At 43.5% G+C, this 16,841-nt stretch overlaps 1 protein-coding gene across 2 annotated transcripts in view; it reads left to right on the top strand.

Moving 5' to 3' along the window:
- The window catches only part of IQCK (IQ motif containing K), a 67,623-nt gene that overhangs the window by 2,632 nt on the left and 48,150 nt on the right, over positions 1–16,841 (top strand). For both annotated transcript variants that reach the window (XM_066275964.1, XM_066275965.1), the window contains exons 2-4: positions 4,331–4,395; positions 5,986–6,115; positions 7,594–7,691. In XM_066275964.1, the coding sequence (XP_066132061.1) occupies positions 4,331–4,395; positions 5,986–6,115; positions 7,594–7,691 (293 nt within the window). The remainder of the gene's footprint in view (positions 1–4,330; positions 4,396–5,985; positions 6,116–7,593; positions 7,692–16,841) is intronic.

The following is a 16,841-nucleotide window of genomic DNA, read 5'->3' as shown; positions in this document are numbered from 1 at the left end:
CTTATGAAAACTTATTTGTAAATGTTCTGTTTTGTTATTCTTTCTAGTGACAACTGAGGGCTTTATATATTCAAAACCAATTGTGTTCATATCAATAAACACCCACAAAGAGTACGCTGGCTAAATAAATGTGGCACGTTATATATGTAGCAGCCTCAGAAGATGTCCAATATTCAACACCTAGAATGGTTCCTGACCTGTGGTGGCGCAGTGGATGAAGCATCCACCTAGAACACTGAGGTCGCTGGTTTGAAACCCTGGGCTTGCCCGGTCAAGGCACATATGGGAGTTGATGCTTCCTGCTTCTCCCCCCTTCTCTCTCACTCTATCTCTCTCTCTTTGTCTCTCTTCTCTAAAATAAATAAATAAATAAAAGTAATTAAAAAAATAAATATTCCATTGTCTGGATGAATGTACCACAATTTATTTGCCTGACCAGGTGGTGGCACAGTGGATAGAGCATCGGACTGGGATGCGGAAGACCCAGGTTCGAGACCCCGAGGTCGCCAGCTTGAGCGCGGGCTCATCTGATTTGAGCAAAATCTCACCAGCTTGGACCCAAGGTTGCTGGCTCGAGCAAGGGGTTACTCGGTCTGCTGAAGGCCCGTGGTCAAGGCACATATGAGAAAGCAATCAATGAATAACTAAGGTGTCGCAACGAAAAACTAATGATTGATGCTTCTCATCTCTCTCTGTTCCTGTCTGTCTATCCCTCTCTCTAACTCTCTCTCTGTCTCTGAAAAAAAAAAAGAAAAGAAAAAAAAAGCAATATGGAAAGAATGGTCCCTTGCACACAGTGGGCTCTCAGTAAATATAAATGAATGAATCAGTAGATCAAGGATCAAAAGTAACTTACGCACTATTATGTTCATTTACTCCTTCATTGCTTCATTCATTCAGCAAGTATTCTGTGGAAATAGAATGGTGAGCACAAACAGACCCTGGTAATTCCATCACAAAGCACACAGTCTATTGGAAGAGATGAATTTTTACCAATATCAAATAAGGGTAAAACTAGTATGAGTTATGAAGAAAAAGGACATAGTGTTGCAAGGTTCCATACTGGGATAATTTGACCTAGCCTACTAGATTTAAAGTAATACATGTGTTTGTGTATTATACATGTAAATGCCTTGAAAAGATGTTGCAATGGCTGTTGGTAATAATAGCATTATGTGTGACTTATACTCTACATAAAATATCTCTATAAGTAAGCTTTTGTACTCAGACAAAGCTGTAAATGTATATATCTTAAATTCAAATAAATAGTTTCCACACTATATTGGTTCTCAAAGGGTTGGGGGAAGGAGGGTGAATTTACATGCTTCTGGGGTTTTTTTATTATTGAATTTATTGGTTAATATAATTATACAGGGTTCAGGTGCACAGTTCTACAATCCGTCGTCTGTGTATTGCTTTGTGTGTTCACCCTCGCAAGTGAGGTCTCCTCCACCACCACCTACCTTCCTCTCTCCTTCCACCCCCTTTTCTTCCTGCGGTCTCCACACTCTTGTCTGTCTATATGTTTTTTTTCTTTGCTAAATCCCTTCAACTTTTCCACCCAGCCCTTCAAACCCCATTTCCTCTGACAGCTGTTCAGTCTGTTGTCTGTATCTGTGAACTTGTTCTATTTTGTTTGTTACTTTATTTTGTTCATTAGATTCCACATATGAGTGAAATCATACGATACTTGTCTTTCTCTGACTAGCTTATTTCACTTAGCATAATATACTCCAGATCCATCCATGCTGTCATAAAAGTTAAGATTTCTCTCTCTCTTTTTTTTTACAGTTGAGTAGTATTCCATTGTGTAAATGCCCCTTTGTAATTTTATCCACTCGTCTGCTGATGGACACTTAGGCTGCTTCCAAACCTTGGCTGGAGTAAATAACGCTGCAGTGACCATAGGGATGCATACACTCTTTTGAATTAGTGTTTCAGGTTTCTTTGGGAAAATTCCCAGATGCAGAGTTGCTGGGTCATAAGGCAGTTCCATTTTTAATTGTTTGAGGTAACTCCTTCCTGCTTTTTATAGCGGCTGCACCAATCTACATTCCCACCAACAGTGCAAGAGGGTTCTCTTTTCTCAACAACCTCTCCAACACATTTGATGATAGCCATTCTGACAGGTGTGAGGTGTGAGGTGATTGTGATTTTAATTATTATTTCTCTGATGATTAGTGAGTTGAGCATCTTGTCATATGTCTGTTGGCCATTTGTATGTATTCCTTGGAGAAGTGTCTATTTAGGCCCTTTGTTCATTTTTTAATTGGATTGTTTATTTTTCTGTGTTGTTTTATAAGTTCCTTGTAAATTTTGGATATTAACCCCTTATCCGATGTATTGGCGAATATGTTCTCCCATTCAGTGGGTTTTCTTCTCATTTTCTTGGTGGTTTCTTTTACTGTGCAGAACGTTTTAGTTTGCTGTAGTCCCATTTGTTTGTTTTTGCTTTTATTTCCCTTGCCCAAGGAGATATATCAGAAAAAATACTGCTGTGAGAAATGTCTGAGATTTTACTGCCTTTGTTTTCTTCAAGAATTTTTATGGTTTTGAATCTTAACATTTAAGTCCTTAATTCGTGTGTGTGTGTGTGTGTGTGTGTGTGTGTGTGACTGTGACAGAGAGAGGAACAGATAGGGACAGACAGGGAGGCAAAGAGATGTGCTCAAGCTGGATGAGCCCACGCTCAAGCTGGCGTCCTCAGAGTTTCGAACCTGGGTCCTCTGCGTCCCGGTCTGAAACTCTGTCCACTGCCTGGTCAGGCAAGTGTATAATTCATTTTGAGTTCAATCTTGTGTATGGTGTGAGAAGGTGATCCAGTTTCATTTTTTGCACATATCTGTCCAGTTTTTTTTCATACCATTTATTGAACAGACCATCTTCAGCTCATTGTATATTCTTGCCTCTTGTGAAATGTAAGCAACTGTATAAGTGTGAGTTTATTTCTGGGCTCTCTGTTCTGTTCCATTGATCTACATATGATTTTCTTTTTCTTTTTAGAAATTAAATGTAATGGGGTGACACTGATCAATGAGAGTGCATAGGTTTCAGATGAACCTCCCTATGGCAAACATGTGAACTACTGACTGTGGTGTGTGTCCCTCACACGCGTGTTTTTCTGCTAGTACCATGCTGTTTTGATCACCGTGACCTTGTAGTATAGTTTGCTATCACGTAGTGTGATTCCTCCAACTTCATTCTTCTTTCTTAGGATCACTGTTGCTATTTGGAGTCTTTTGTGGATCTATATAAGTTTTTGGAAAATTTGTTCTACTTCTGTGAAATATGCCATTGGTATCTTGATAGGAATTGTGTTGAATCTATAGATTGCTTTGGGTAGTATGGACATTTTAATGATGTTAATTCTTGCTATCCATGAGCATGGTATATGCTTCCACTTGTTTGTATTATCTTGTTTTTTTCTTCAGTGTCTTTTATAATTTTCTGAGTACCGGTTTTTTATATCCTTGGTTAAATTTATTCCTAGGTATTTTATTCTTTTTGAAGCAATTGTGAATGGGACCATTTTCTTTTTTTTTCTTCTTTTTTTTATTGAGAGGCAGGGAGGCAGAGAGACAGACTCCGCATGCACCCTGGCCGGGATGCACCCGGCATGTCCACTGGGGGGACGATGCTCTGTCCACCTGGGCCACTGCTCCATTGCTTGCAACTGAGCCATTTTAGTGCCTGAGGCGAGGCCATGTAGCCATCCTCAGTGCCCAGGGCCAACTCATTCAAACTGCTTGAGCCATGGCTGCAGGAGGGGAAGAGAGAGAGAGAGAGAGAAAGAGAAGGAGGAGGGGTGGAGAAGCAGATGGGCGCTTCTCCTGTGTGCCCTGGCTGGGAGTTGAACCTGGGACTTCCACACACTGGGCTGACATTCTACCGCTGAGCCAACCGGCCAGGGCTGGGACTGTTTTCTTATTTTTGCTTTCTGGTAATTTATTATTTGTGTATAAAAATGTACCTGTTTTCTGCATATTTATTTCATATTCTCCTACGAGACTGAATTCCTTTATGAGTTCTAGTAGTTTCTTGGTGAAATTTATAGGGTTCTCTATATACAGTATCATGTCTTCTGCAAATAATGAAGCAATGTCTCAAACTCTTACATAAAACCTGGACTCTTCACACAAGTGGCCAATTATTGCATCCATTTTGAATAAGGTGGTTCACATTAATAATTAACCGGTAATGGTCAGTTGTTTTTCATTTCTATAAACCACCAACCAAAATAAAATTTAAGAATGTTTTATTTAGAGGAGAGAAGATTATAATGGCGATGAAGTATGGAATTGAGGATATTTTTTTTCTCCACTCCTTTTAGAGTATGAAGCTGAGCTGCCTCCGTTTCCAGGGGGTTACGGAATCAAACCAGACGCTGTCACTCCTGTGAGTATTGCCTCCATCTGAACAAAAATCTCATAGATGAGAACAGCACAGATAGCTGGTGAGCGTCACACAGATTCCTGAGTTGGGAAAGGTCCCGGAACTAGAACCAGAAATGTGGGCTCAGTCATAGCTCAAGTACTAGCTGTGAGTGAAAGGGCATTCATAACTTCCTTCAGCCTCTGTTTCCACATCTGTGAAATGGATCAGATCATCCTAGACTAATTCCCAGGGCCTCTGTGGAGCTCACATGAGGTCCCGGCTGAGAAAGGCCTTCACAGTGGAATCAACACCGTGTGCACGTTGGGTCAGTTGCAGATCAAGCAGGCTTCTCCACGTATGCTCAGATGGGCGCAGAAAACGACCAAGGAAAGGGATCAAGAACAGAGCACTCAGGAGGAGAGGCTTTCCGGCAGTCTGCTTGGAGTGAAATAAGAGCTTAATGGAGTTTAACACAAAGCAGGACTCAGAGATGAAGGGACTTCAGCAGGGTCACAGGACCGGGACCAGAACCGAGGGCGGGATTTCCAGTGTGTTACCGCAGCTGCCGCTGGTAGAGAACCTTGTGTCTAAGAACTGTCTTGGCTGATGACCATTCTTTTTTTTCATAGCATCCTGTTCTTGCTTTGTGGATGCAATGTTTTCTCAAAATTTCTCTGCAGACACTAACCACAGTTCCCAGCCCGGAATGACCTGTGCTTCTGCCAGGGTTAGCTGTTCTTCGTAGATCATGATCTCTGTCACTTACGTTCTTGATGTTCTTTATCTTTACATAGAGCTCGGGCTGTTTATTCAAAATTCAACATGGGGGCCTGAGTGGATTCTTCTGCGTGGCTGGTGTGGTTTTCTTCTGCAGCTGTCCACGTGGGTTTGTTTTCTGGATGGAGCTATTGAGTGAGGAGAAGCACAGAGTGGAGCTAATGTGGGGATCGACCGTGGGAAGACTTTCTTCAGGCTGAGTAGGCAGGAAGCCTCCTTATCAGCGGTGGGGTTTTTTCCTCTGGACCACCAGCACGGCACCCTGAGCAGTTCTACTCCTCCCAAGGCTGTTTGTTCAGTTTGTATACAGAGGCGTCACTGGAAAGGGGAGCTGGATAGAGAATACAGTGTATTGAACAGGCAGGGGCAGGGGCAGGGAGGGGAGATGTGGGAGCCGGCCCGCGGAGCTGAGCCTGTTTTTCACTGACTCCTCTCATTTGTTATTATTCCCCATTCATTCTGACCCTCTGGGAGCTGAGCCTCTGACGATGGAAGCCCTCTGGAATTCTGTGGGAAGATGGGTACCCCTCCTCTGGGGCAGTTTCCCACCGTGGATTCCAGGCTGCCTCTTCTCCTCTCTCTCCTGATGATAGGTTTCATTCCTGTTTCTCTGGGAAATGTTTGCAAATCTCTCATCCACTGACGGTCCTTGTATTCTTCCGTCTATTAGAGATATATTCATTCTGTGTCTCAGAAGGGAAGAGAGACAAAGACTTGTGCTCAGCGTGCCCCTTGAAGCTAAAGTTCAGTGCAGAATTTCACTCCTGTGTTAGGTTATAAAAGAAGATGCAATTACTTAAACGATTTCTATGAATTGATTCTTTCCCCCACCAGGTTTCACCAAAGGAAGAAACAGTTTTCCACGCTTTTAGTAGAGAGCACCTTTTTTCATTTTCTCATGTGACAGTGAATTCACATATACCCTGCACGCAAGTTAAATTGGAAACAGTTGATCCAAAAACGTGTAAGTACAGGAGATTTCATCTTTCACAGTCTGGGGCTTGTAACATTGCAAAACCGCAGGGTGGCGGGTTGGGGCGGACAGCAGACCTCAGGGAGACCACGTAAGGAATTTGTTTCTGTTTTAATTTTTAAAAGAATGAGTATATCTTCAAGGTTGAAATACTATAGGATGATGATGATAAATGACAAGCATCAAATACAAAGGGACGACATGTAAAAAGTGGAGAACGCCAGGCTGTCCCGCTCTGTGCGTGGAAGCCAGAGGTCTGGGCTTCCGAGGACTTCCCGCCTGAGCCGCTGGCCTCGCTGCTGCCAGGGCTTCGCCTGCCGGTCTGCTCTGGTCTTTCTGCGGGTCTGCCGTCAGCCCCGCCGGCCTGTGCTGTCCTCGCTGTGGGCTTGAGGCTCCACCCACTGTGCCCCACCCAGTACCTCGCTGTGGGCTTGAGGCTCCACCCACTGTGCCCCCACCCCGTTCCTCGCTGTGGGCTTGAGGCTCCACCCACTGTGCCCCCACCCTGTTCCTCCCTGGCTCCATTCTTGACCCAGGCCCCTTGCTCGTTCCCCTCCAGCCACACTGGCCTGGCTGTGCCTGTCCCTGGCCCTGGGGAGCCCTGGCCTGTGCCCTCACTGGACCACAGGGATGCAAAAGAGAGTTTAAGTGTCTTCAGTAATGCAGCCCAGTTCAGCTGGCTCGGGTAACATTCCAGGTCATGTTTTTTCATGGGTGGACGTTCTTCTTTTTTTTTTTTTTTTGGTTCAGAAGCAAACATTTCTCCCAGATTAACATGACTGTGAACCCTGAGAAAGAAGTTACGTACTGCCCTGGCCGGATGGCTCAGTGGATAGAACATCTGCCCAGTGTGCCAAGGTTTCTCTCTCCCTCCCCCCTCCCCTTCTCCTCCTCCCTCCTTTTTTCCCTTCCTCCCTCCCTCCCTTTCTCCTTACTGCCTTCCTCTCTCCCCCTTCCTCCTTTTCTTTCTCTCTCTCTCTTTCTTTCTTTCTCTCTCTCTTTCTTTCTTTCTTTCTTTTTCTCAAAGCAAAGGAAAAACTAAAAATTTTTGGAATCCTATTTTAACCAATATGACTGAGGCTTTCCCAGTCCTCATTTGCATGAGGACAGACCAATCAGGAGCTAGGGGTGGGGACTTCTGTCTATATAAGCCCCTCTGGCTCTAAGAGTGTATTTTCCCGTTCCACAGAAGACAGATTTCCCCCGGCTGAGGTGAAACACCAGGAGAGCAGAGCAGACTGACACAGAGCAGGGGCTGACCAGCGAGGAGCAGGAACAGAGCTGTCTCGCTAGAAAGGGGCCTGACCCCAGGGTTGCCGCACAGTTGTGCTGTATCACAATTGAGCCGTTTTGCACAGAATAAAGTCCTTCACTGCACCCCAAAGTGGGGATTTCTATTGGCGTTGAATTGGGCCAAACAATTGACAGCCATTTGGGATTTTTAGTGGGACTCTTTTTGTCTGTTTTAGGTTCCCCCAAAGAATATTTGGAAACGTTCATCTTTCCAATTCTGCTTCCCGGAATAGCTAGCCTGCTTCACCAGGCAAAGAAAGAAAAATGTTTTGAGGTCAGTGGTTTATTTCTTTCTAAATACTCAATGATTCATTTTTATCAAATGGAAATTCATTGTTCAGTACCATCAAGTGGTTGTTCTCAGAATGGTACCTTGAGAGGGAAAGCCCGTGTTTAGGGTCACTTACTCAGCTCCAGCCATGGCATGTAGTTGTGCACACATACACACTGCCATGTGTTTGGCCGCTTGGGTTCTGAGCAGTCATCTGCCAGGTTTCCTGGGCCTGCCCCTCCTGTTTGTTACATGCATGGATTTAACCACTCCTTACTGATGACATCAGAATAATAGCAACATGAGAGATATTCCTGGTCTCTCCCCTTGAAGTTTCAACAAATTCAACAACTATAATAAATATAATGCAGTGAAGGAACCCCAGCTAGGCTCACAGGTGTGCCTGAAAGATCCGCACACCCAATCAACTAAAGGTGGGAAGGGTTGAGAAGGGGGAAGAAAATAAAATGCACTCACAGTCAGCTCCGGAGAGAGGAGAGGCCAGAACTACAGGGTTTTGTCCACTGGGGCTTCGGAGAAGGGAGAAGCCTGAAGTGACAGGGTTTTTTTTCTGCTGGGGCTACAGAGATGGGAGAAGGCCGGAGTGACTTGCTCTCCTTCTGCTGTGAGGAGCAGAGAATTTGAGGGCTATGGGGGAGATACTAAACCAAAGTGGCGGCAGAACAAAGGGTCACAGCCATTGTTGCTGCAGTCAGCCTACAGCCTGTACTCAGCTCAGAGACAGAAAACCAAAGTGCAGCCCACCAGCCTCCCAGATCCTGCCTCCCTCACCTCGTGGTACAGAGGGTGACAGACATCCCACAGCTAACCCTCCAGAGTCACTCTCTCCCCTGAAGAACAGAGCTGCTCTGTGTTTGGTCCCCTGGTCTGTTGAGACGTGGAAACAAGCACCTGGAGGTCAGAAATTATCATTACAGAAGCCATAAAATGGTAAAGCCTCACAACACACCACATGCACCGAGGTGACTGCAGCCCCGCCCACATCATTGCAACAGCAACATCTCAGCGGAGGTCAGCCCAGGAATTTCACAGAGCTAAAACATATAATACAGTGCCACCTACTGGAACAAAACAGAACAACTTATCAAAACTGTAATCTCTTTATTTTCTCTTTTTCTATTTTGAATTTCATTGTCTTTCATTTTATAGTTTTATTATTTCTTGTGGTTGTTTTTTTTATTCTTTTTATTCTTACTCTGTTTTCTATGGTATTATTTTTTACTTGTCATTCTTAAAATTTTTACATGTTTTATATTTTTATTTTTTTAGTTGTGTTTTGTTAGAGTTCTTAACAGTACCACTTTTGAATGCCATCAAGGAAGGAGAAATCGAATACCATGGCTACACAAGACAGAGACATAGTTCAGAAAGAAAATGAAAAATCTCCAGAAAAAAAAAATCTTAATCACATGGAAACCTTGGAGTTAAATGATTGAGAATTCGCCTGACCTATGGTGGCGCAGTGGATAAAGCATCAACCTGGAACGCTGAGGTTGCTGGTTTGAAACTCTGAGCTTGCCTAGTCAAGGCACATATGGGAATTGATGCTTCCTGATTCTTCCCCCTTCTCTCTCTCTCTCCTTCTTTTTCCCCTCTCTAAAGTGAATAAATAAAAATTTTAAAAATTGTATATAAAAATGATAGAAAATTCAAAATTAAAATTCTGAAAATATTCAATGAAATGTGAGAAAACACCAATAGGAAACTTAATGAGCTCAGAAAACAAAATGAGTACCTCACCGAGGAGATTGAAGCTTTAAAAACAAGAGATGAAGAACTCAATACATGGATTGAAAACTGAAGTTGCAAATTTAACTAATAGAACAAGCCAGATACAGGATAGAATCAGTAACATCAAAGACAGGCAACTAGAGATGCTACAGAGAGAAGAGGAGAGAGACTCCTGAATTTTAAAAAATTGAGAGAGCTCTACAAGAATTGTCTGACTTCATCAAAAGAGCAATATAAGAATAACGGGAATATCAGAAGAAGAAGAAAGGAGGGAGGGAGAAGGGAATGGAGAGCCTATTCAAACAAATAATTGATGAGAACTTCCCAAGCCAATGGGAAGACTTAGATCCTCGAATCCAAGAAGCAAAGAGAACATCGAGTTACCCCAACCCAACAGACTGTCTCCAATGCGTGTCATAATAAAATTGTCAAAAATCAATGACAAAGAAAGATTTCTCAAAGCAGCTAGGGAAAGGAAGAACATAACTTATAAAGGAAAGCCAATTAGATTGTCATCAAACTTCTCAGGAAACCTTACAAGCCAGAAGAGAGTGGATCCAAACATTCAAAGAACTGAAAGAGAGGAATTACCAGCCAAGAACACTATATCCATCAAAGTTATTCTTCAGATATGAAAGAGAAATACAAACTTTTCCAGAAATACAGATGCTGAGGGAATTTATTACCAGAAAACCTCCAGTGCCAGAAATACTTAAGGGGATTATTCAACCAGATGCAAATGTAAAAACAAAACTACAAGTAAAAACTACAACAAGGTTGCAATAAAAACAAAGATAATCTGTGACAACAATAACATAAAAGGGGAGAGGATAAAGATCTGCAATAGCAAAGGAGGATGGAGTGCAGATGAATTTATAAGACAAAGAACTCACATATATGACAGTTTTTCTATTAATAACTTAATGGTAACCACTCACACACACAAAAAAACCACTCCTGAAACAAATAGCTTAAAAAAAGAAGAAGAAGAAACGGGAAAGAAGTGTGGAATACCACCAAACAAAAACCACTGGAAATAAAAAAAAGAGAGAAGAACCAAACGAGACATAGAGCTACCAGAAAGCAAAACATACAATCACTATAGGAAATCCTCATGTATTAATAATTACCCTAAATGTAACTGGACTGAACTCACCAGCAAGGCACAGAGTAGCAGACTGGCTCAAGAAGCAAAACCCAACCATATGCTGCTGCCTTCAGGAGACACATCTAAGCTGCAAGGACAAAAGTAAACACAAACTGAAAGGTTGGAAAACAATTCTCCAAGCAAATAATTACTAAAGAAAAGCAAATGTAGCCATACTCATATCTGACAATGCTGACTTCAAGATGACAAAAGTAAGCAGAGGCAAAGATGGACATTTCATAATAATAAAGGGGACATTGTATTAAAAAGACGTAACACTTCTTAATATATATGCACCAAACAAGGTAGCACTGAAACATATGGCATTCTCTAACTGATCTAAAAATAGAAACAGAATAAAACACAACCATACCTGGAGAACTCAACACATCATTGATGACTTTAGATGGATCAGCCAAACTAACTAAATAAATAAATATTGGCCTTAAAAGACACACTAGACCAAATGGGCCTAATAGGCATTTTATCCCAGAACATCTTTTCCAGTATGCATGGAACATTCTCAAGGATAGACCATATGTTGGACCACAAAACTAACCTCAACAAATTCAGACAGATATAAACTATATACCAAGCAAATTTTCTGACCATAAGGATTTGAAATTAGAATTGTACTGCAAAAATGAAGTAAAGAAACTCAGAAAAATGTGGAAATTAAACAACATACTTCTAAAAATGACTGGGTCAAAGAAGAAATAAAAGCAGAGATCAAAAGACATATGCAGGCAAACAAGAATGACAACACGACATATCAAAGTTTCTGGGATGCAGCAAAAGCAGTAATAAGAGGGAAGTTTATATCTTTACAGGCTTATATCAAGAAACAAGAGAGATCTCAAGTAAACAACGTAAAATCACACCTAAAAGAAAAAGAAGAAATGAAATAGAGAACAAAAAAACTAGAAAAAATACAACAAAGAGTTGGTTCTTTGAAAAGATTCATAAAATCAATAAACCACTGGTTATACTCACTAAGGAAAAAAGAGGAAGACTCATATAACTAAATCCAAAATGAAAGAGGAGAAATTACCACAGACATTATAGATATACAAAGGATCATACTAGGATACTGTGAAAGATTATATGCCACCAAATTCAACAATCTAAATGAAATGGATAAGTTTCAAAAACTATATAGTCTTCCTAGCCTGTGTCATGAAGAAGTGGAAAACCTAAATAATTAATATATAATATAATATAATATGTAAGATTATATGTCTGTCTCCTATTATATGTGTACCTAACCTAAAAATCAGTACAAAATACTGTGTGGATTGAACCCTTTTTCTCTATTTAAGATTTGGATCTTACACTGACTGGTTGACTCAATGGTAGAGTGTTGGCCCAGCATGTGGATGTCCTGTGTTTGATTTCCGACCAGAGCACACAGGAGAAGCACCCATCTGTTTCCTCCCCCCCTTGCTTCTCTCTCTCTCCCTCCCCCTCCCGCAGCCATGGCACAAATGAAGTGAGTTGGCCTTGGGCACTGAGGATGGCTCCATGGCCTCTGCCTCAGGTGCAAAGAAGAGCAATGGAGCAACAGCCCAGATGGGCAGAGCATTGCCCCCTAGTGGGCTTGCTAGGTGGATCCCGGTCAGGGCATCTGTGGGAGTCTCTCTGTCTCCCCTGCTCTCACTGAATAAAAAAAAAGATTTGAGTTTTTTATGATGATGTTCTTCTCCCCTATTTCCTCCCTCCCTCATTTTATGATAACATTTTTCTGCAATGTACAGAAGATCTGATAGAATTGTGGAGTAAATACCCACATATTTACCACCTGGATTCTTCAGTTACCATGTTGCTTTATTTGCTTCTTTGTATATCCATACACCAGTCTGTCAGTCCATCCCTCTGACCAGCTATCTTGTTTTCTTGGATGCATTGAAAGGTCGCAGACTCAGGATGATATAATAATGACTTCTCCTCCCTTGACATTTAGTCTTTTCCCTTTTAATTCTGAATTTTTTTAAAAAAATTGCTTTTTAATCTTGTTTGAGGTGGTCTTACCTGTTTTCTCTGCTCACCCAAACTTGCACATTTTCACCCTTTAACGATTATGAACTCAGTTTATTTGTCCGCGTTAGATAACCCTGGAGGGCCTGTTCTCTTCATCTCACACTTTAATTTTTCTCTCTATTGCTTCCTCTCTTATCTCTGCACTCACCACAAGTTTTCTTTGCTTTCTCTTCTCTCATTCAGGCTCCAGCAGATAATTTTTAAACAGCTGAACAATACCCCCATTGTTCCGTGTGTCTCAGTATTCACAGCACGTCCACATTTGCCCAGAACAGAAGGGAAACACAATTTCTTCCATTTTATTTCTGTGCATCAAAGTGATGAATTCTTCTGCATAACCTTCATACATCAGACCATTTGGCTATTTTAAGTCTATTTAATAGAGTAAGTCAAGCCACATTCCTTTGTAGAAGGGATCTTTACCCCTAAGCAGTGTGGTAAGTGCCAAGGGAATAATGTATCTTTATATCATGAGGGAGAGACACTACCTCCCTACAGGTGCTGGATTGTTTAAATTGGTATGTGGCATCTCATTGCTAGACACTTATTTGCATTTTTGTGTAAGTATTTTTTAGTTTGGTTACAGATGGCTTTCTGAAGAGAATCCTGCTCTTGCAGTGCAGACTTAGAAGCTCCGTGACGTGATCTGATGCATTTAATTTTATTCCCCAAGCCGGCAGCCTTTTCGTTTTTAAATAAAAGGCTATCAGCAATGAGGTAAAAAGCTGCAAACAGTCTCCCGCAACTCAACCACCACACATATTTTATTTACTAACAACTAAAGTAAAGCTTCCAGTGAAAGATCACAAGTAACACTTTCTTTTGAACCAATTTCCACAGCCATCTTTTCAACCTTACCAAAGGTTTGAAAGCTGAGTCGGCTATTTCAAAGTGAAGGGATAAAAAGGAAAAAAAAAAGGAAAAATGTTTATAATAAAATATGGGAAGAAAGCGAAGAGAAATTGTCCAGAATTATATTGGCGATTCCGACATGTCAGAATTCTTGTATGTGAGTCCTTCTGGCTGTGATGCTTTGAGGGTTGAATTGTGAATTCATCCATTCATTTACTCAGCACTCTCTGATCACCTCCTCTGTGCAAGGCAGTCCACTCAGCACCGGGAATATAAAGAAAGAGAAGACCTGCTCTTCCTCAGAGGGCGTCTAGTTCAGCAGGGGAGACAGGTGCAGTCAGGCAGTTACAGCTCAGCTGCTCTGATGGGGGCACAGAGAACTGGGCTGAGGGGAGCCTACTGCACTGAACAGGGTGAGAATGCTCAGGACGCCTTCCCGAGGACGCTCTGAAGGACAAATGGGAGTTAGCTAATGGGAGAAGAAAGGAATAGTTGTTAAGACCTTTTTCAGTTGCAAGCAATAAGCAGCTCCATGCAAACTGGCTGAATAATAATAATAATAATAAAGTGAATTTATTGGTTCATGCAGCTGAAAGGTCCAAGGACTTTAGCTTTAGATGTAGCTGGAGACAGGTCTAGTGGCGTGTCATCACGAATCTGCTGCCGGGGGTCGACCCAATAGCCTTCTCCTCCCTTCTTGCTGATCTAATACTATGCCAAACCTGTTCACTCTTCTTGGAGTTGCTGTGTCCTTCGGGAGTGGCTGGGCTGTACTAATTATGTTTGTAATGAACCTGTTTCCAAACACGTGACATTCTGAAGTACCAGAGGTTAGGACTTCAGGACATGAATTGGAAGGGTAGGCGCACAATTCAACCCTTAACACCCTGCCTCATTCTCTCCCCTCGTTCATCTGCTGCCGATTCCTCCGGTTGGTGAGACCAGCTAGAGGGTGCAGGAGCCTGGTTGACGTAAGCCATAAAATGAGCCTCCAGGGCAGAGGCAGATTTAACGGCAGGAGCACTGGGTGCACGCCCTGGGCCCCAACTTCTGAAGGGCCTCGCAAAACCCCACCTTTACACTTTTTTCTAATGACACCAAGTTTGGTTTCCTATGTGCGATTTTAACATTAATAGTACATGATATTTTTTTATGTATTTAAGAATATGGTTGCCTGACCTGTGGTGGCGCAGTGGATAAAGCATTGACCTGGAATGCTGCGGTTGCTGGTTCAAAACCCTGGGCTTGCCTGGTCAAGGCACATATGGGAGTTGAAGCTTCCTGCTCCTCCCCCCTTCTCTCTCTCTCTCTCTCTCTCTCTCTCCCCCCCTCTAAAAAAATGAATAAATAAATAAAAATAATTTAAAAAAATATGGTTAATGTGTATTTTTATTTTTATTTTCCGTCTCTATTTATTTACTTATTTATTTTGTATTTTTCTGAAGTGAGAAGCAGGGAGGCAGTCAGACTCCTGCATGCACCCGACCGGGATCCACTCGGCATGCCCACCAGGGAACGATGCTCTGCCCATCTGGGGCGTTGCTCTGTTGCGACCAGAGCCATTCTAGCGCCTGAGGCAGAGGCCATGGAGCGGTCCTCAGCGCCTGGGCCAACTTTGTTCCAGTGGAGCCTTGGCTGCGGGAGGGGAAGAGAGAGACAGAGAGGAAGGAGAGGGGGAGGGGTGGAGAAGCAGATGGGTGCTTCTCCTGTGTGCCCTGGCTGGGAATCAAACCCAGGACTTCCACACGCCAGGCTGACGCTCCACCGCTGAGCTAGCCAGCTAGGGCTCTCTCTCCTTTTTAAAGGGGCCCAGTATTTTCTGCTCCTGAGGCTCATGAAGGGTAGACCAGGAGCAGGAAGAGAGACTTCCCGGTAGACTAGCCTTCATCCTTAGGACGGGTCTCTCTGCACAGGGCAGCCAGCAGCTCGAGATTGACTCTGTTTTAGCCCTGCCGTCTTACAAGGAGAGGTGGGGACCCTGAATCCCCCGTTTACAGAGCAGTTCTCTGAAAGGAGTTACCTGGTTCTGTTGGGTTACGGGAGACTGAACTGCTGGAGGCGGGGCCCTGGTGCACCCCCACAGCCTCCTCCTCAGCACGCTCTCCCCTCACGCCAGGGTGTTCTCCCTGTGGTTTACGGCCTTCTGCCTGGGGCTGTATTGCGTGCATGTTTGAGAACTCAGGAACAGTGAGAATAACCCAGTGAAGCTGTGTTTCCTTACAAGAGGTCCGGAGCAGGCCCGGCCTGCGCCGGCGCCGTGGCGTGGCGCGAGGAGGTCACCAGAGGCCCAGGCTCCTCCTAACTCCCGGCTCTGCTGTCTCGGTTGCCTGGCCGCAGCCTCGTGGCTGAAAGGTGCTGCCCCCACTCCAGCCCTGCATCTGTGTTCCAGACTGAACGAAGGAGGAGGACGTTTCAAGGGAGAGAGGAGCAGAGCGGAGAGCAGGCCTGGCCTGTGGTGGCGCAGTGGACAAAGCGTCCCCCACCGGTCAAGGCACAGCCGACAAGCAGTCGATGAACAGCTAGTGAAGCAACTATGAGTTGATACATCTCATTCCTGCTCATCTCTCTCCCCTCTCTGTGTACAAGCGATAAATGAAATCTTAAAAAAAAAAGCGAGCAGAACTTTCTCCGAATTCCATAGGATATGATAGCGGTCTGGCAGAGATGGACAGCTGCTGGGGGTGGGGCTGGGAGGGAGGGGAACGAGGGGATTGGATAAAAGAAGGTGAAGGGATCAGCCACAAACATAAATATCTATACACGTGACACAGACTCACAGTGTGCCGACAGCGGAGGGGACAAAGGCGGGAATGGGGCGGAGAGAGACGCGCTGGGGGGGGGGGCGTGGCCAGTGCGGTGGGCGCTGCTGTATCGCCTCGTACACTTGGGACTCGTGTGAATTTATGAAACAACATCATCCAGATAAATTCAGTAAAAAAAAAAAAATCCACAGGATATGTGCATTTTTAACTCATACGTTGGAACTGTGTCACATGGCTGTCCCTTCCTACGTGGGAGGGAGGGACATGTAGCTTTTCCCCGGGGCTGATTGTCAATCAGGTTTCTATTAATAAAGATGAAGTAGCAGAGAGTGGCTAATGGCTGGGCAGCTGGCAGGAGCAATTGCCCTGGTCAGAGGCACCTGTGTGCTTGACCTTCCCTTTGGAAAAGTGGTGTCCAGACCTGAAGTAACGCTGCTCTGAGGATTTGAGAGAACCAGGGAAAAGCAAATACAGTTCCTCAGATGCAAATAAAATCTTCCTGAGAAAATCCTAAAAGCATCAAATGAGCGCCCCACTTGGGCACTGTCTTTTATTAGTCAGAAAATAGGCTTATCCAAAGGTGACTGGAGAAATGTCTTCCGA

This window comes from Saccopteryx bilineata, chromosome 4 (genome assembly GCF_036850765.1).
Source record: "Saccopteryx bilineata isolate mSacBil1 chromosome 4, mSacBil1_pri_phased_curated, whole genome shotgun sequence".
Lineage (NCBI taxonomy): Eukaryota > Metazoa > Chordata > Mammalia > Chiroptera > Emballonuridae > Saccopteryx > Saccopteryx bilineata.
Note: the sequence above shows the minus strand (reverse complement) of the source record. Positions and strands in the feature narration are given on the sequence as shown.